The 21,367-nt window shown below is 44.7% G+C and overlaps 1 protein-coding gene across 1 annotated transcript in view; it reads left to right on the top strand.

Moving 5' to 3' along the window:
- The window catches only part of LOC309566107 (serotransferrin-1-like), a 104,294-nt gene that overhangs the window by 10,151 nt on the left and 72,776 nt on the right, over nucleotides 1-21,367 (top strand). Inside the window, exons 2-4 of the mRNA XM_082271159.1 lie at nucleotides 3,719-3,876; nucleotides 11,949-12,048; nucleotides 12,125-12,301. Coding sequence (XP_082127285.1) covers nucleotides 3,719-3,876; nucleotides 11,949-12,048; nucleotides 12,125-12,301 — 435 coding nt within the window. The remainder of the gene's footprint in view (nucleotides 1-3,718; nucleotides 3,877-11,948; nucleotides 12,049-12,124; nucleotides 12,302-21,367) is intronic.

Raw genomic sequence — 21,367 nt, 5'->3', positions numbered from 1 at the left:
TTTAATAAAAATTATCTGATTGAAAAAAAAAAAAGAAGGATACCATCCCATGCTACCTATCTCCCTGCTCCCTGTAACATTATTTACAGCCGCTCTCAGACTGAAAATAAAGTCAAGAGCAGAGTGCGGTGCACTGCATATACAAGACAGGAAAAAACCCAAGGGAGAGGCAATAACGACATTGCAGAGCTTTTATAATAACCACACCTGCACAGTATCAATGCTGTTTAACCACTTAAGCCCCGGAGGATTTGGCTGCTAAACGACCAGAGGGCATTTTGCGATTCGGCACTGCGTGACTTTAACGGACAATTGCGCGGTCGTGCGACGCTGTACCGAAACGAATTTGGCGTCCTTTTTTTCCCACAAACAGAGCTTTCTTTTGGTGGTATTTGATCACCTGTGCGATTTTTTGATCACGCGCTATAAACAAAAAAAGAGCGTAAATTTTGCAAAAATAGCAATATTTTTCCCTTTTTTTTATATGAAATTCCCCCAAAAAAAATGTAAAAATCAAAATTTTTTAATATTTTCGGCCAATTTGTTTTATGCTACCTATGTTTGGTAAAAAAAATCGCAAAAAGCGTATTTTGATTGGTTTGCGCAAAAGTTATTGCGTTTACTAACAAAGGGAAAGATTTTTGTCATTTTTGTTGTTTTTTTTTTTAACGCGTAATGGCGGCGATCTGCGATTTTTTTTGCGGTACTGCGACATTGCGGCGGACAGATCGGACCCTTGACTGACATTTTTGACACTTTTGGGGTTACCAGTGACATTTCTACAGTAATCAGTGCTATACATATGCACTGTTACTGTAAAAATGCACTGGTAGTGAAGGGGTTAACTTTATTTGAGAGGGAGGGGCTGTGTGTGTCCCTAGGGGCGTGATTCTAACTGTGATTGGCTGTGGCTTCAACTGTATGCAGAGTGATCAATGGATCTACATAGTAGATCCATGTGATCAGCTCTCATACAGAGAGGAGAATGACAGGCAGCTTGTTTACACAAGCTGCCTGACTATCTCCCTCTCCCCCGCCGATCGCAGAGTGGCCGGCGGCGATCGGGTCCGCCGGTCACGCGCGCGGGGGGGTCCGTGACCACGCGGGAGCGGGAGCGCGCCTCCGGCGGCGCGCGCTCGCTCCCTAAACCCTCACAGGCGAGCGACGTAGACCTACGTCACTTTGCCTGTGAGGGGCTGACCGCCCACGTAGATAGTCGTGCGGCGGTCGGCAAGTGGTTAAGCATCATTTTGCCCACGGCCCAGCACACAGGGCACCCAGTTTTTAGGAAGCTTTTCTTCCAACATTCTGGGTCTTCCAACTCCATGAGAGGCTGAACATGGAGGGGTAGGTTTGGCAGGGGGGGATATACTTGCAGCAAACAAAGTACTCACCAACTGCAATCAACAGGTGGCCTGGAACATGACCAAAAAAATAACAATTCAGTTCGGGGAGGGGCTGTCTTTTATTTAGCTAGGAAAAGGTGGTCCTGTGGGCTCCAGAGGAGATGTTAACCCGTTGTGTGCTGATGTGAGGTGGGCCAGGAAACATAATTTTTCTCCTGTCTGAAGAGTAATTTGTCACCCCAAGTCTGATTCTGGAGTTATGTACAGAATGCAGAGGCCAGAGTTATGTAATGTATAGTGTGCAGGGGTTAGGAGTGTGTAACATACAGAGTGCAGGGCTCAGGAGTCTTTAACATGGAGAGCGCAGGTGTCAGGAGTGTGTACCATGCAGAGTGCAAATGGTCAGGAGTGTGTTATGTACAGAGTGCAGGGGTCAGAACAGAAGTATGTAATACACAGAATGCTTTGGGTACAGTTGTGTAACTTAAAATGTGCAGAGGTCAGGAGTGTGTAACATAAAGAAAGCAGTGGTCAGGAGAAGGTAGCATATAGACTGCAAGGGTCAGAATTGTGTAAGGTACAGAGTGCAGGTGCCATGTGTGTGTAATTTACTGAGCACAGGGGTCAGAAGTGTGTAATATACAGAGTGCAGGAGTCAGGAGAATGCAATCTACATAGTGCAAGGGTAGTGCACAGCACCCCCTTATAATTCATTCCACCCTCTTTTTTCGAGGGTGGGGGTAGGGAAGCAGCAAAAATGACACAGACTGTCAGGGAAGGGCTCACCTGCTGGTGGCACCGTGGCTCCCAGATCCATAGGCTGCAGTTCTGGTATCTACCAGCGGGCGTCTCTCAGCAGCCAGAAGCTTATATCATCTCAGTCATTACCTAATGTCCTAAGTCCTGTCTGTCGTTCTCCTGTTGCCTTGGTGTTCTGACTCCATGTGCTCCTGATCTGCGTTCCAGTGTTTCAGTGTTCCTGTGTTCTTGTATTCCTGGACCCTGACCCGACCCTGCAGCCTGATTCCTTCCCACCTGCTCTCTCTCTCCAGCGCCTGTTACCCTTTCCTTGTCCTGTGTTCAAGCTCCCAGCTCCCTTTGTTTGATCTCCCATGTATGACCCTGACTTTGTTACAACTACGTTTTGCATTCCCTGCTTGCTGTATATACTTGGTTTGGGTAGTTGTTCATTGTGTATCACTATTTATTTGGTTATTTGGTTTGTTTTACACAGTTTGGTATATTGGAGGTGCATTTACATTTATGTTGTTCACTTATTTTTAAAGGAGATGTACAGCCAAAGCTCGTTTGGCTGTACATCGCCTATGGATCACAGGAGTGCAGTTTGTTCTGCACTTCTGTGACCCGTTTTCAGCAGAGAGCGGGCTGAAGTCTGCTGTCTGCTGACATCACAGAAGTCAGCCCAGGCACCGCGTCATCACAACCACTTAGTTGGGATCCACCAGGTGCCTGGACCAACACCCGGCTCAGCCAATCAGTGAGCCGCTGAGAGCCTGAGCCTGCCGCTCTCTGCCCCTCCACAGCTCAGCGCTCCAATGAGCAAGGAGGGGACAGAGCTGTCAGTCAGCAGCTTTCTGCTTGGGGAGCTGTCAGAACCAAGCAATCAGCGGTGTTCAATTGCTTGGTTCTCAGTGTAGAGGTGCCAGGGGACAGATGCAGCATCGGACCAATGCTGCATCCACCTAGGTAAGTATAAATAGGGGGGGTAAAAATCCAATACATCTCTTTTAAATAAATGATATTCTTTTACACTGTATTTGTGCCTGATATTCTTCGTGGCAGTTCACACATTTCTGGTCACATCGAAAACAGATTAGGGAGGAAAAATACAAAAGCAGGAGAGGTGACAAGACAAACTTTACTGCCAGGGAGACACAAAAGAGTTAAACTTACAAGGATAGTGTCATATCTTATCTCCCTGATTCTCTCTAATTTTTTCCCTCATTGGCAGCCTATGAACCTTAACACTATAAAGCTTCTGTCAGCCTTCTTATCTAACTGAACCAAGACAGACAGTCAAGGTTAGACATGTATAGTACATATTTTAATTCCAGAAAGTAACATATAGATTTTAAGACCAAGGAGAGGGGTAGAGTTTCCAATTAGGAAGTGACTGCTCTGAGCTTTAACAAAATGGCAGCCTCTAAGAAGAAACGGGAGCAATTCCAGAGGCAATTTACAGCACACACTAATTTTGGTGGCAACATTATTAATGTGGAATGTATGTTCTTTTTGAAAGAACATTAATTGTATTTAAACCGTTATGAATAAAGTTCCACTTCAAATAAACTTCTTGTCCTGATTGTATTGATGTAATGATTGTATTGATGTAATTCTTTTATACTTTAAAGGGAAGAAGTTTCGCTGGTGTACTCTGTCTGATGGGGAACAAAGAAAATGCTCTCATTTGGCCCGGACTCTACAGAGTTTGTTGCCTTCAAATGACCAATTCTCCAGGGTATCCTGTGTCCGAGCTCACAATACACAGGACTGTATGAGCAAGATAAGGGTGAGAGGCCTCAGTAAATTCCCAATTAGTTTAATGCAAAATTGGATAAGCAATATTGAAAACCAAGGCTGCTGTTAGAAATCATGAGGCCTCATACAGCCTACCTGACAGCCCCCCCAAATATTAAAACGATAGTGTAACAGATCCCCAATATTTGGACCAAGTATTTCTGTCTTAGGTCTCCAGAATCTCACGTGATGCAGTGACCTGGCCCCTCAATTCCCCCCCAAACATCAACCAAAGCTTGATGAAGGGTAAAATAAATGACACTTTATTCACCAACTCACTTCCAATATATATCCAGTAATTAACATACCTGGCCATCTGGACAGACACAGGTGAATGAGACTGCAACATTATCATAATTAATTCAACAAACAACAAGCCCAAAACATAGCCGAATACACATAGAAGTGTGAACACACTTAACCTCTAAACAGATGAAAGCAGGAGACATAGGCTCTCAGACAGCCCGTCTCCATATACAACACACCTTATTAGAACTGTCAATACACATCCCCCCAGTATACCAAAGCTGAGTCTTATGTCATTAGCATCTGTTTAGTCTCTCTTGTAACAGGCAGCTTTAGGCCTGTAACATTGATCCCAGTCTGAGTCCTTATCTTGGGGTGACATGGATTTGAGTCCAAAGCACCACTACTCCCATGGTCCCCCAGCACATACCCCCACACAGGTTATAGGTCCGAATAGCTGGTTTCGTCACATTGCTCCCCCCAAGTTCCATGGAGCGGCATACCCGCCTAGACCCTGACGGGTTGGTTCGGGGATGTCCGGGGAGAACCATTAGGGTTCCAGCTCAGTCTGCCGGGATAAGCCATCTGCATTGGCGTTTTGTTTTCCGGGTCGGTACTGTAGGGTAAAATTGTAAGGATGCAGCGCCAGGCTCCAACGTAGAAAACGGGGGTTATCTCCAGCCACTCTGTTGAGCCAGACAAGGGGGTTATGGTCAGTCATCAGGGTGAAGGGATGCCATAGAGGTAGGGTTGCAACTTTTTCAAGGCCCAAATGAGAGCCAGGCATTCCTTCTCGACAGTGGTGTAGCTGACTTCTCGGGGTAGGAGTTTGCGGCTGAGATAGGCCACTGGGTGTTCCATGCCGTCGTCTCCCACCTGACTCAATACAGCTCACAGCCCAAACATGGAGGCATCTGTGTGAACAAGAAACTTTTTAGCATGGTTTGGAGCGGCCAACACAGGTGCCTCACTCAGAGCGGTCTTGAGTCTCTGGAAAGCAGCCTCACACTCCGGGGACCACACTACCTGTCTGGAAAGAAACTTCCTAGTGAGGTCCGTGAGGGGTTTGGCCAGGGTGCTATACTCAGGGACGAAATTCCTATAATAGCCCACAGTCCCTAAAAATGCTAAGACTTGCGTTTTGGTCCGGGGCTGGGGCCAGTTAGCAATTGCTTCTACCTTGGCGGGTTCAGGCCGCTGATTGCCAGAACCTACCCTATGGCCGAGGTACTGTACCTCCGCCATGCCTACATGGCACTTATACAGCTTCAAAGTGAGTCCTGCCGCCTGTATTCCCTTCAGTACCATAAACAAGTGCTTCAGGTGGTCCTCCCATGTGCGGCTGTAGACTGCGATGTCATCCAAATACGCAAATTGCAAAGTCCTGAAATCCCTCTAGGAGTTGGTCAGCTATTCGCTGGAAAGTAGCCGGAGCATTCTTCATCCCAAATGGTATAACCCGACACTGGTATAGCCCGAATTGGGTGACAAATGCCGACTTGGGAATGTCCGCCGGTTCCAGGGGGATTTGCCAATACCCTTTGCACAGGTCTAGGGTAGTCAAGTAGTTCCCCCCAGCCATGCGATCGAGCAATTCATCGATCCGAGGCATGGGGTAAGCGTCCGTGACAGTCCGGTCATTAAGTCTCCGGTAGTCAATACAGAAGCGAGACGTGCCTCTGTTCTTGCTCAATGTCCTGGGGAGTATCCCAGAACGGCAGGGGGACTTCTGCTAAGGGAGAGACAACGGGTCCTACCTGTGGTTCCTCCGAGTGCAATGGCTCCCCCCGGCAAGCTTGTGCTCTTGTTGTCACTGGGCGCGCTTCCTCTGGGTCGAGATGGGTAATTTGAGAGGTCAGGCAGCCAAGATCATTCCCCAGCAACACTTCTGCAGGCAACTCCTTCATGATGCCGACCTCTAGGTGTTTGGCGCCTGCACCCCAGTTGATGTGGGAAGCTTATGGATGGCCCCTCCCGCCACTCGAACCGCCACAGTCCTGTTATTCCGGGCTTGAGCCCGTATCTTGTGCGGCTGTACCAGGGTGAGGGTGGCGCCCGTGTCTCTCAAGGCCCGGGCTTCCTGCCCGCCAATGGTGACCCACTGCCGATGGTGCTTCCGGTTGTCGTCTGCCGCTTGGACCAGATTGGCCTCATGTAGCACCATCCACTGTTCTTCGCTGTGTCCTAGGGCAGGGGCCACTTCCTGATCATAGCAATGAGCCGTGGCCTGGGCTGGTTGTGGCGCTGGTCTCTCCCAGCCCCCCTCGGTTCTGGTGGGGACAGTTCCGCTTAAGATGCCCGGATTGCTGGCAATTGTAGCAACATAAAGGCTGACGTCGAGGAGATGTTGGGGGGTAGGTAGTAGGTCTGGATGGTGGTATAGACGCTGGCACTGGGTAGGAGGGCTTAAAGGTGGGATGCCCTCCACTCGGTTCTGTCTTCCTCCCATTGTGATACTCATTCGCCAACCGAGCTGCCTCCTCCATTGTGCCCGGCTTCCTATTCCTTACCCAGTCCCTGGTTTCCGTGGGAGTGTGCTTGAAAAATTGTTCCAATAATAGCAACTGTATAGCATCCTCCAAAGTCTTGGCTTGACAGCCCTGCATCCAACTCAGGGCCGCTCGGTGCATCCTGAATGCCCATTCGGCATAAGAATCTCGGTTCCCTTTCCTCAGTCCCCGAAACTTCCTGCGGTAAGCTTCCGGAGTGACAGCATACCGAGCTAGCAAAATATCCCTTACCCGCTCGTAGTCGTGGATGGCTGAGTTGGGAACTGCCCGGTAAGCTTCTGCCACTCGGCCGGAGAGTTTACTGCTCAATATCGCAGCCCAATTTTCTCGCTCCAGCCCCTCCAGAGCGCACTGTCTCTCGAAATCCTGCAAGTAAGTGTCAATCTCCATTTCCCCGTCAATTAAGTTTTTAAAAGCAGCATAGTTAATCTTTTTGCGCTGTCCTCCATTACTAGATCCGGGTTGGGAAGACTTTCCGGCTTGGCACAGGTTGGTCTGGGGTGCCATTTGCAATGCGCTCACCTGCTCCATGATCCTCACTGCAATGTCCTGTGGAGGGTTCGGTCCCAACTGACTGAGTCTCCAGATTACCTTCTGTTGAAACTCTGCTTCCTCCCGACTCACGCCCACTGCACTGCTGGCTTGGTCGCTTTCCATCAATTCGGTGATGACTGTAGCTTTCTTTTTATTACTCGCTGACTGACCCCAAGCTTCCAGTAGATCTTTCAGTGTTGCTCTCTTTAACTTCTCGTACCGCTGGGCCATTCACTAGTTCTCCTTGCTTGGGAATTCCCTTCGATCCCACCGCTTGCCACCAGTGTAACAGATCCCCAATACTTGGACCAAGTATTTCTGTCTTAAGTCTCCAGAATCTTACGTGATGCAGTGACCTGGCCCCTCAATTCCCCCCAAACATCAACCGAAACTTGATGAAGGGTAAAATAAATGACACTTTATTCACCAACTCACTTCCAATATATATCCAGTAATTAACATACCTGGCCATCTGGACAAACACAGGTGAATGAGACTGCAACATTATCATAATTATTTCAACAAACAACAAGCCCAAAACATAGCCGAATACACATTCCTAGAAGTGTGAACACACTTAACCTCTAAACAGATGAAAACAGGAGACATAGGCTCTCAGACGGCCCATCTCCATATACAACACACCTTATTAGAACTGTCAATACACATCCCCCCAGTATACCAAAGCTGAGTCTTATGTCATTAGCATCTGTTTAGTCTCTCTTGTAACAGGCAGCTTTAGGCCTGCAACATTGATCCCAGTCTGAGTCCGTATCTTGGGGTGACATGGATTTGAGTCCAAAGCACCACTACTCCCATGGTCCCCCAGCACATACCCCCACACAGGTTATAGGTCCGAATAGCTGGTTTCGTCACAGATAGTTTCACTAAAAATACACTAAAATCATTATTAGTGGACACAAATATAAAATAACTTTAAAAATTCTTGCCAAATCTAAAAGAAAAAATTGAAATAGAGTTAATAAATAAGTCAAAGTGTTAAAACCAGGTCTTGGAGCTCATTCACATAGGCTCATTTTTTTTTTTTTTATAAAAAGGTGTAGTAGCGCCAAACACTAGGTATTAAATCAATAAACTATCAATGTGGAGTGTCCACAGAAAGTCCCAATAGTCCAAAAGATGAAGAAATAGTGGAGACCAATTCCCAGTTTCCAACTGTGTAGATGAAAAGGAGCCAACACCCAAGCGTGGAGTAATACCAACTGCTTACCAGATGTTAATGGATATAAGCGATGAAATAAACTCAGATTGGGCCATCAATCAAAGACAGTGCCAACAGTGTAGTCTCATCAATTCCAATGCATTAACAAATCATGGATACAGGGCGATGAAGTAGGCTCAAATCATACCACCAGATAAAGCATGAGATCTCAGCAATTCCAATTCACCTCAATAAAGAAAGGCAGGACATAGTGCAGACTGTACGAACACTAGTTTATTAAGTATGCAAAAATATACTCAAACAAAGGTGGATACATGTAGGCATTATAGGTTAAAAACCGCGGTATTGGTGGCGTGCTGCTCGTTTTCCGGATCACCTGACGCGTGTCGTCAAGGAAGTGACATCATCAGAGGCGGACCGGATCCAAACGGCAGCACGCATAAAAAAGACTAAACCGGAAATGACGTAGGCGGATATTGACCGCAAGTGCGTTCCACTTGGATCAACAACCGGAACCGGAAGTGACGCACGCGGAACCGTCCGTCCATGCGTTCCATCAGGTCCTGAACTGCAACCGGATGTAGCCTAGAGAGGCCATGGTGAGTTAAAAAGGACCAGAAATGGTAACAATTGTACGCTCCACCACCAAAAAAACAAATATATTTTGTAAATACGCTGGAAGTCCGGTATTGGCAAATGAAAAAAAGAAGAAAAATCTGCCATTACAAAAAAAACGGAGATCAAGTGGGAAGCACATTACAAACATGACAGTTGCGCAATATTATCACTGGGTGTAAAATTAACCATCAAAAGGTCATATACATAACCCATATGCAATAAAATATCTTAAAGAGTAAAAATGAGGGAAAAACAATATATGCATCTTACACCCTCATCTTTCTAATAATAAAAAACTCCAAAAAATATATATTGTACAACATTAACACTGGGTGTAAAATTAACCTTCTCAAGGCCACATAAATAACGCATATGTAATAAAACATATCTCGAAAAGTGAAGGTGGGACAGAGGGTATCGATGCTACCATAGACGGATGTACAGTAAATGCATCACATGCCCACGTCGTCCTAATAATAAAAGCTCTGTTACATATATCATATAAAAAGTACATGATGTAACTGTATAAAAAATATACTTTTCGAGATATGTTTTATTACATATGGGTTATTTATGTGGCCTTGAGAAGGTTAATTTTACACCCAGTGTTAATGTTGTACAATATATATTTTTTGGAGTTTTTTATTATTTTATTATTAGAAAGATGAGGGTGTAAGATGCATATATTGTTTTTCCCTCATTTTTACTCTTTAAGATATTTTATTGCATATGGGTTATGTATATGACCTTGTGATGGTTAATTTTACACCCAGTGATAATATTGCGCAACTGTCATGTTTGTAATGTGCTTCCCACTTGATCTCCGTTTTTTTTGTAATGGCAGATTTTTCTTCTTTTTTTTATTTGCCATTACCGGACTTCCAGCGTATTTACAAAATATATTTGTTTTTTTGGTGGTGGAGCGTACAATTGTTACCATTTCTGGTCCTTTTTAACTCACCATGGCCTCTCTAGGCTACATCCGGTTGCAGTTCAGGACCTGATGGAATGCATGGAAGGTCGGTTCCGTGTGCGTCACTTCCAGTTCCGGTTGTTGATCAAGTGGAACGCACTTGCGGTCAATATCCGCCTACGTCATTTCCGGTTTAGTCTTTTTTATGCGTGTTGCCGTTTGGATCCGGTCCGCCTCTGATGATGTCACTTCCTTGACGACACGCGTCAGGTGATCCGGAAAACGAGCAGCACGCCACCAATACTGCGGTTTTTAACCTATAATGCCTACATGTATCCACCTTTGTGTGAGTATATTTTTGCATAATAAACTAGTGTTCGTACAGTCTGCACTATGTCCTGCCTTTCTTTATTGAGGTGAATTGGAATTGCTGAGATCTCATGCTTTATCTGGTGGTATGATTTGAGCCTACTTCATCGCCCTGTATCCATGATTTGTTGATGCATTGGAATTGATGAGACTACACTGTTGGCACTGTCTTTGATTGATGGCCCAATCTGAGTTTATTTCATCGCTTATATCCATTAACATCTGGTAAGCAGTTGGTATTACTCCACGCTTGGGTGTTGGCTCCTTTTCATCTACACAGTTGGAAACTGGGAATTGGTCTCCACTATTTCTTCATCTTTTGGACTATTGGGACTTTCTGTGGACACTCCACATTGATAGTTTGTTGATTTAATACCTAGTGTTTGGCGCTACTACACCTTTTTATATACTTATCTGATCTGTAATCCATCTTTTTATTGGCTGCCTTCACATATTTGTTTTATTGATCTTCATTGATCCTCACTGTTATTTTGCTGTCCGAGCGCAGATTCTCTTCCATTTTTCATTTTTTTTTTTTAATATGGCTATTGCTGTGTGCAGCTATGGTCCGCTATGGGGATGCAGCAGCTGTACGAACACAGCCACAGGTCCTAATTAGACAGGCCTGTGGATGCAGGTGTATGGCCATCGAAGACAGACAGTGTGTAAGTGGGGCCACACATCCACACCTGTACACCTGTCAAATCAGGACCTACAGCTGTGTTGATACAGAGCTGCTTCATCCTCATAGAGTAACAAAGGGATGCAGCTGCAAAGAGCCCCTGTGTGAATGAGCCTTTACATTTTTTTAAACAATTTTTTTATTTTTTTTAAATGATTTTTTACAATTTGTTATTCATTTTTTACATTTATATAAATTATGTTTTTGTTTTTTTTTTTACATTTTTTTTTTTACAATGCTGTTGGGGGGGGGGGTTGCCTGGGTGAAATACCAGTGGAATTAAACAGACCCCCTGACATCTCACCTTTGAGACAGAGAAAGTAGCTGAAGACACAGATTCTTCAATTCCTTTCTCTGAGGCCTCAGCTGTACTGCAGATAACTGAACAGGACACAGAGGCTCCTGTTCATTAATAAACTGAAACATAGTAATTACAGTTTACTGTGCTTCAGTTATGAATAAACAGTGAGTGATCAGTACCAATCACCCACTGTGTTCATTCAGAAAAGGAAGGGGCCAGTAAATTACATATTTACCAACCCCTTTCCTCACTCTCCATCCTGAACATCCCTCACCGCAACTGGGCAGAAGAGGGAAGCCAGCAGCGCTGTGAAAGGGGGAAAAAGCATGGGGAATTAGATATGAGCTGGTTGCGGGGATCTGTGCGGCAGGGGGCAATTACAGGATAAATGCCCTAGGTTTCTTTCCCTGCAGCAGCTAAAGGCTGGCAGGAGGGAGAGGTGGAGAAACTGGATTTCAGCTGCTGCAGAAAGATACACACAAGGCATTGTTACTGTAATTGCACCCCGTTGCACTCACTGATTCCCCCTGTCCTGCCCATATCTGATTCCCTCTGCTGCCCGGGTCCCCCTGTGTGCCCACGCTCCGTACAGGAGGACCAGTGGTAACCCCCCCCACTATCAACGGCCCTGTTGGAAACTCAACTTCCTGACATTTGACCTGTTTTGTGTTAAAAAAAAATTAAAGCTTAACTTGTGTGTTTTCACAGGGCAATAAGGCCGATGCAGTGTCCCTTGATGCAGGAGATGTCTACACTGCTGTCAGACTTTATAACCTGGCAGTTGTAGCAAAGGAACAACATGCTGAAGGTAATATATTGGTTTTAGGATTGTGTAAATGTCACAGCTTGAAACCACAGACGTAGTAACTATGTTTTTCCTGCAGGAAGCTGTGTGTTTGCTGTGGCAGTCGCCCATCGTGGTACTCTGAGTATTAATTACTTAAAAGGAACTCGTTCTTGTCACAATGGGGCCAGATGGACAACAGGATGGAATATTCCTCTTGGGTTCCTGCTTTCCAAAAACTTACTTTTATGGGATGAAGATCAACCCTTAGCTAAAGGCAAGAGCAATATTAGTATTTGTATTACTGCATTTTAGAATGGTTAACTTACACATAATCTGTAAGGTGTACCAATCAGCGTAACTGTTTACGCACTAGAACTAAAGCCCCGTACACACGTACCGATGGTCGGCATACAAATGTTCCTCTTTTCTCCCCGGGATGTCGGTGTCTGCTGAAAAGTGCAAAGACAGCACAAGGACAGCACAAGAATTTTGTCCGCCGACTGCAGAAGTGATGTCATGTAATGGTTAACTTTCCCTGTGTTTTCTATTTTCTGAGCATGCCCAGTCTTGCAAATCTGCGGTCTGTCGGCCGAATTGTGTACTGACAGGCGAACAATCGTCCGTTCTGGTGTCGGCATACAAAAATTTTCATGTTTGCAAGAAAGACTTTTGTCCGCGGATTGTGCGCAGACATCTGTCGGAGGCACCATACTAACACGCGTACAATCGGCAGATCCTTCGTCCACCGACGTTTGTATGCCGACGATCGGTACGTGTGTACGGGCCTTAAATTGACTGTTTGAATGTAAAGTGAGTAAATAAGAATTTCACCATTTGGCGGTATACCATTATGCAGCATGTTACTGCTGCTTGATGTAAGCTCAGGGTAAATTTCTAAATGTATTATATTTACATAATATATATAGCTACTTTACTTTGTTTGCACTTTATTTTGAAATGCATTATTTAAAAAAAAAGTAATGCCTGTGGCAATAAGGTAAAGCAAATTTATGCTCTCACTAAAGGAATATGTCTGTTTCAACGCTTAAAGAGGAAGTAAACCCTCCTCAGGAAGTTGTACCTATAGGTAAGCCTATGATAAGGCTTACCTATAGGTACTGTAAATATCTCCTAAACATGTACGGTTTAGGAGATATTTACCTTTAATGCAGCCAGTGACTTCACTGGCGCATGCGCTCTGAAGGAACGGCTGATCGTGCCGTTCCTTCAGAGCCCCGTGCCGTGACCGTCTGCTCCCGCGCGCGTGCGCGGGAGTGACGTCACCGCGGCTCCGGCCAATCAGATGGCCGGATGCCGCGATCCCGGAAGACGGGCGACTGAACATGTCGCTCGTCATACAGGTAAGAGAGCGGCATGGCGGGGGCTCGTTCTAAGGTAAGTATTTCATAATGAGCTAGTATGCGATGCATACTAGCTCATTATGTCTTTCTCTTGCAGGTTGTAAAAAAAAAAATAATTTTTAAACCAGTTTACAACCTCTTTAAAGGAGATGTATAGCCAAAGCTCATTTGGATCACAGGAGTGCAGTTCGTTCTGCACTCCTGTGACCTACTTTCAGTAGAGAGCGGGTTGAAGTCTGCTCTTTGCTGACTTCACAGATGTCGGTCCAGGCACTGCGTCATCATGATCACAGGAGCAAGCCACTGAGAGCCTGAGCTGGCAGCTCCCCACCCCTCCACAGGTCAGGGCTCCAGTGAGCAAGGAGGGGGCAGAGCAAAGAGCCAGTGACCGACAGTCAGCAGCTCTCTGCTCAGGGAGCTGTCAGAGCTGAGCAATTGGCGGTCAGCAGTCGCTCGGTTCTCGGTGAAGAGGCGCCGGGGGACAGATGCACCATCGGACCGATGCTGCATCCACCTAGGTAAGTTCCCGTGTATCAGTGAGTCCGTATGCGTTCCAGATGCTTTTCTGCATGTGCGTTTTTGCTGCGTTCCAGTGCATTTTTTTATGTGTTTTTGGTGTGTTTTTGATGCAGTCCAGTGCATTTTTCCCCCCTCTTTTTTCTTAACCTTAAAAAAGGACAGGTGCATTCCAGTGCATTTTTGATGCATTTTACAGGGTTCAGTACAGTTCAGTACAGCAAAAATGCAGCATGATCTACTTTTTTTTCTGGAACGCACTGGAACTGCAAGCTCTGGTGTGAACTGTGCCATTGGAAACCAAATAGCCTACTTTCCATGCGTTTTTGATGCAGAAAAAAACACACTTAACTGCATGTGGTGTGAATTGGCCCTAAAACTAAAATCCCTGCATCTATAGATCTCCACAATCCAACACTAACCTATCTAGCCCTGTAAAGAAGAAATCAGTATATATCATTTTTTTTAAGCCGATTTGGTCTCCAGCTGCAGAAGCTCTGCAGAGGACACGGCTGACAACAGCTGTGAAATGACTGGGGAGTGATGTCACCCGTAGAGTTACTATGGGGCTTCCATTGTCGGCTGTGTCCTCTGCACCCGCCTCCACAGTGAAGCTGCGGCTGAAGCTCAGCGTAGGATGGGTCGGATCGGCTTCAAAAAAGGTATATACACTGATTTCTTCTTTAACCACTTGCCTACAGTGCACTTTCACCCCCTTCCTGCCCAGACAATTACTCAGTCATGCAACACTGTACCCATAAAAAATTTGTGTCCTTTTTTTCACACAAATAGAGCTTTCTTTTGATGGTATTTAATCACTACTGGGTTTTTTATTTTTTGTGCTATAAATAAAAAAAGACTGAAAATATTGTGAAAAAACGCATTTTCCTTTGTTTCTGTCATAAAATTTAGCAAATGAGTAATTTTTCTTCACAAATTTTGGCCAAAATTTATACTGCTACTTATCTTTGGTAAAAATAACCCAAATAAGTGTATATTATTTGGTCTTTGTGAAAGTTATAGAGTCCACAAGTTATGGTGCTAATCATTGAAAATTGATCACACTTGACCACACCTGATGTGCTGAAGGCCTATCTCATTTCTTGAGACACTAAAAAATCAGGAAAGTACAAATACCCCCCAAATGACCCCTTTTTGGAAAGTAGACATTCCAATGTATTTAATAAGGGGCATGGGGAGTTTTTTGAAGTTGTAATTTTTTCCCACAACTCATTGCAAAATGAAGATTTTTTTTTTTTTTTTACAAATTGACGTATTAACAGGTTATTTCTCTCACACAGCATATGTATACTTGCAACTACACCCCAAAACACATTCTACTACTCCTCCTGAGTATGGTGATACCACATGTGTGAGACTTTTTCACAGCCTGGCCACATACAGAGGCCTAACATCCAAGTAGCACCGTCCGGCATTCTAGGAGCACAAATTACACATATAATTTCCTGACAACGTATCGCACTTTTGAAGGCCCTGGAGCACCAGGACAATGGAAACCCCCATAAAATGACCCCATTTTGGAAAGCAAACAGCCCAACGTATAATTTTTGAGGCATAATGAGTCGTTTGAATATGTAATTTTTTTCCACAAGTTTTTGGAAAATGTGGAAAGAAAATGAAAACACATTTTTTTTACACAAAGCTGTCCATTTATGCAATATTTCTAACACATAGCATGTACATAGCAAAAATTGCACCCCAAAATACATTCTGCTATTCCTCCTGAGTATGGCGATACCACATGTGTAACACTTTTTCACAGCCTGGCCACATACATAGGCCTAACATCCAAGTAGCACTTTTCACAAAGTTGTCCATTTATCCACTTTAAGACTGGGCCTATTTTTGACACTTGGTGTTTACAAGCTAAAATCATTTTTTTTGCTAGAAAACTACTTAGAACCCCCAAACATTATATATTTTTTTTAGCAGAGACCCTAGAGAATAAAATGGAGATCGTTGCAATATTTTTTATCACACCATATTTTTTTCCATAATGTGAAAGATAATGTTACGCCGAGTAATTAGATACCCAAAATGTCATGCTTCAAAATTGCACATGCTCACAGAATGGCGCCAAACATTGGTACTTAAAAATCCCCATAGGCAACATTTTAAAAATTTCTGCAGGTTACCAGCTTAGAGTTACAGAGGAGGTCTAGGGCTCAAATTATTGCTCTCGCTCTAACGATACCTCACATGTATGGTTTGAACACCGTTTACATATGTGGGCGGGACTTGCGTATACGTTTGCTTCTGCGCGCGAGCTAACGGGGACAGGGCGCTTTAATTTTTTTTTTCCTATTTATTTATTTATTATTTTTTTATTTTTACACAGTTAAAAAAAAAAATGTTTTGATCATTTTTATTCCTATTACAAGGAATGTAAACATCCCTTGTAATAGAAATAGGCATGACAGGTCCTCTTTATTGTGAGATCTGGGGTCAAAAAGACCTCACACCTCACAACTAAAAAAGAAAAAAAAAAATTGTTGAAAAAGGAAAAAAAAAAAAAAAAAAAGCGTCCCTTTAAACCGGTTGCTAGGCAACGTCTTTTGACGTAGCTCCGGTCTTCCAAGACCATAGAGTCGACTAAGGGCCATCTTGCCCTCACTCGACTTCCTGTCTCTGAGGGACCGGATAGTTTTCCCCGCTGCCGGCGGGTCCGGTAAGCTGGGAAAACGCCTGGGACGAGGCAGGAGGGGGGGGCACCTCATCCCCTGCACCGTAAGGGTAATTCCGCGGCGAATCCGCCACTGGGACCACCCTTATCTGAAAGCCGACCGCCCGCCGTTTCAAAAAATACCGGGGTTATGCTCTTGTACCTTTTTTGGGCGTCATGCATTGTTTGCGCGATGTTACCGCGATTTGGCAGGTGGAAATCGCACAGCGTTTGGCGTCCCGCAATTTGCAATGATTTCCGGATCGCGGGCAGAATCACTGTGATTCTGCCCGCGATCGCTACGCTCACATGTGAACGTAGCCTTATGGGTGTCAATTTCTGGGCACTGATGAGGTGACTGTTGGGTGACAGGTGCAATGGGGGGGGGGCTGAGGACTGTGTGGGGACCTTTATTAGTGTGATTTTACTTTTGACAGGTACACAGAGCAGTAACTCACTGTTTCTGGCTCTGCTCTCCTCACACTGGAAACTGTGTGAGGGGAGAAGAGCTAGTAACAGTGAGTTACTGCTCTTTGTTTACATTTTGTGATCGGCTGTGAATGGATTCACAGCCGATCACATAGTAAACAGTCACTGTCAGTGACTGCTTACTACCGCCGGTGACAGCTGTGTTCCTACGGAACACAGTGCCACCGACATGACCGCGCTGCACGCTCCCGATCGTGCATGCGCGGTCATCTTCCGGGCTCCGCTATTGTGATCGGCTGTGTCATTGGAACACAGCCGATCACGTGGGAAACAGCCATGCCCATTGGCTGTTTTCCCCCTGCCGGTGACAGGGGGTGTCCCGGGGACACCCCGACACCGGCAGTGCAGGGTGGCGCGCACACGATCGTGCGCCTGCCCTGCTGTTCTGGGATCACGTCATATGACGTCTTCCCAGAACAATGGTCGCACCGTCCCGCCGTCAATTGACGGTGGGCGGACGGCAAGTGGTTAAAGAGCTAGATAGGTTAGTGTTAGAACGTGGAGATTTATAGATGCAGGGATTTTAGTGTTAGGGTGGACTTCTACTTTAAAGGAGAAGTACAGCCAAAGCTTGTTTAGCTGTACTTCTCCTGTGGATCACAGGAGTGCAGTTCTTTCTACACTTCTGTGACCTTTTTTCAGCAGACAGCAGGCCGAAGCCCGGTGTTGGCTGATGTCACAGATCAGCTGAGAACCTGACCCGGCCGCTTCTGCCCCCTTCACAGTCCAGCACTTCAGTAAGTGCGGGCGAGGGGGGGTAGGGCAGAGCAGAGAGTTAGCTGTGAGAACCGAGTGATCAGTGGTGTTAGATCGCTTGGTTCTCAGTGTTAGAGGCGCTAGGGGACAGATGCAACATCGGACCGATGCTGCATCCACCTAGGTAAATATGACCTGTTGCTACACATTGCATTGACTAAGCACAGGCAACACAAATGTTTGCTTTAGCTTTGCTCTTTATGGCCAAAACACAGGTTTACCTTACAGTTGTCTTAGAGAAGGCCCCATGCTTTAGAAAATAAACTAAGCTATGCACACTCGATTCTTTTCAACAAGGAGTTTTCAGTCCACTCATGAATTATTTGCATACTAAAAGTTTTTTACCTGAAGCAGAGCTCTGATTTTAATCTAATTCCAAGGGTCTAAGGAGCAACTAATCTTGTTCAGTGAGAAATATACTGGTAGTAAGTAGGACATAAAGCCATAAAAAAACTTGCCAGATTATTGTTCAAGGTCCAGTTTGTGATCCGTGCACACAGTGAAGGAAGTTATTTTGTAGCAAAAAGATATTCATGAAACTAGCTGCTGTTTTCCAAATGGCTGCTGTAAAGGGAGGTGACAGTGTTACAGTTTATAATTACTGAGTATAGGTTACATTTAGAGTAAATTTGCATTCAATTTAACCCCTCAGTGATTGAGGATTAGTAAACCTGTACATAGCATCGCAACTAATTTGTGTGTCCAGGTGAATTATATCTTGTTTTTTTTTAGGACAAATTTAGCTTTTTTTTGGCGGTAAATGATAACGGATATCCCTCTTTTTTTTATTATCAAAGGAAAAGTAACCCAAATGTATATGTCTGGCTATTACCATATTTTACCACCAAAAGAATAACCCAAAATAAATTCTCCTGCTCCTGACAATCGCAGCGATGCCACATATGTGTAGTACGGCCCAGAAACAATGGTGCACATTTCGCTTTTTTTTTTTTATCCTACTTAAAACACACTGACACTAACACTAACTGGCACTGACACTAATTTAAAAATGCTTTCTTTAAAAATCCTACCAAAAATATACTGGCCCCGACCTTTGACCCCGACCTTGACCTTTGACCATTGTCTTGACCCTAACACTAAGCTTGGCACTGACCTAGATCTTTTTTTTATTATTAATAATAATAATAATAATAATATATATATATATATATATATATATATATATATATATATATATAATATTTATTTATTTATTTTTTTACATGCTTTTGTTGTATCTTTTATCCTTTTATATCCAATGTATCTTCCCCTCTATTCAGAAGAGGAAGTAAACACAGGGGCGGACTGTACAGTGACTGATCAGAGGCTATCACAGCAATCTGGGGACCTGGAACTGGGAGTCCCGGGTCCTGATCGTAAGCAATTCCCAGCTCAAAGGTATTATTATATATGGCCCCACGGAAAAAAGCCCAATTCAGTGAGGCCACATAAATGCGTACCTTTGGCAAAAAGGGGTTAAACCTAGTAGTAAAGGCTACACTATTCTTAAAAACGTTCCCACCTCCCTTCTCCTACCGATCCTGCATACCCTGTGTAAAAAAAAGATCTGTATACTTACCTTTTTTTAATCCGGTCATGTGATGTGAAAGAAGCGATCAACAGCAGCTGTGAATTCCAAGAGCCTTGATGCTTGCAATAGGATCCCATGGCCCATTCATTGTTGGTGCCCCCTCCTCTCCTCCTCAGCAGACGCTCACTGATAGAGGGGAACTGAAGCTGCTGGATCAGGTGACCAAACCGGCCTGGATTAAACGATAAATTCACTTTTTATAAAAAAAAAATAATAATAAATGCATGTTTTTTTGCAGGTAAAAGAAATGGGATTTTTTTTTTTCTAAGGGTCCTTTCCGCCCGGCGGACTCCGTTTTGCTCAGCAGGGATTGATCTGCCGATCCCCGCTGAGCAGGCTGATGACAGGTCCATCTCAGCTTACTTTGTAGCGACAAACCTGTCAGATCCCCGCTCTCCTCTATGGGAGATCGGATGAAAACAGACCGCCTGTCAGTTTTCATCTGATCCTATCCGATCTAATCCTCCAGACGGATGGAAAATAGGGGTTCCATCCATCTGGATTTCACGGACAGGATCGGATCAGATAGCAGCTGGTGTCAGCGGACATGTCACCGCTGACATCTGCAGCTCCATAGGGATACATGGAGCATCCTATCAGGTCCGCCTGAAAAAACTGACAGGCGGACCTGATCGAAAAGCCCGTGTGAAATAGGCCTAAGGAGCCTGCAGAGCATTGCATCTGCAATCAGCAGATCAGCAGACTTTTGGTATAGCTGTCTGCTTGAACCTCCCATGTGGGCAGACAGTTACTTCAGGAAGAGTCAATGAACTACGAGAGCACTCATCAGCGTCCTCGCAGTTCATTAACCACTTAAGCCCCGGAAGCGACGCTGTACCTAAACGAATTTGACATCCTTTTTTTCCCACAAACAGAGCTTTCTTTTGGTGGTATTTGATCACCTGTGCGATTTTTTTTTTTTTTTTTTTGATCATGCGCTATAAACAAAAAAAGAGCATCAATTTTGCAAAAATAACAATATTTTTCAAATTTTTTTATATGAAATTCCCCCCCAAAAAAATTTAAAAAATCAAAATTTTTTAACATTTTGGGCCAATTTTTTTTTTATCATATGTTTGGTAAAAAAAAACCGCAAAAAGCGTATTTTGATTGGTTTGCGCAAAAGTTATTGCGTTTACTAACAAAGGGAAAGATTTTTGTCATTTTTGTTGTTTTTTTTTTTTAAAGCGTAATGGCGGCGATCTGCAATTTTTTTTTGCGGGACTGCGACATTGTGGCGGACAGATCGGACCCTTGACTGACATTTTTGACACTTTTGGGGTTACCAGTGACATTACTACAGTAATCAGTGCTATACACATGCACTGTTACTGTAAAAATGACACTGGCAGTGAAGGAGTTAACTTTATTGGAGAGGGAGGGGTTAAGTGTTTCCCTAGGGGCGTGTTTCTAACTGTGATTGGCTGCGGCTACTAGTGTAAGAACAGAGATCAACGGTCCTACATAGTAGAACCGTGTGATCTCCATTCTTACACAGGGAAGAATGACAGGCGGCTTTGTTTACATTAGCCACCTGCCTTTCTTCCGGTGTAACGGAAGATCGCGAGTGCCCGGGGGGGTCTGTGACCACGAGGGAGCGGGAGCACGCCTCCGGCGGCGCGCGCTCACTCCCTCGAGCCTTACAGGCTAGCGACGTAGCCCTACATCGCTTTGCCTGTGAGGGGCTGACTGCCGACGTAAATAGTCGTGCGGCGGTCGGCAAGCGGTTAAGAACTACAATCTGTTTGTCACAATGGTAGGTGGTACTTGTAGTTTATTCATTTACAGAACATTCACAGGCCCCGCACGACCATGCTGTTGTTAACCACTTTAACGCTGCTCACTGTGCTGCTACTGCGGCACAGTGGCTCGTTATTGTCTGGCGAGGTAGACCTAGGTCACCAGACATTCCCCTCTCTCGGCAGGCTTGCTCCCGCTGTATTC

Source organism: Pelophylax lessonae (assembly GCF_965119305.1).
Source record: "Pelophylax lessonae genome assembly, chromosome: 1".
Classification (NCBI taxonomy): Eukaryota; Metazoa; Chordata; class Amphibia; order Anura; family Ranidae; genus Pelophylax; species Pelophylax lessonae.
This window is presented reverse-complemented; position numbering and strand designations above follow the sequence as displayed.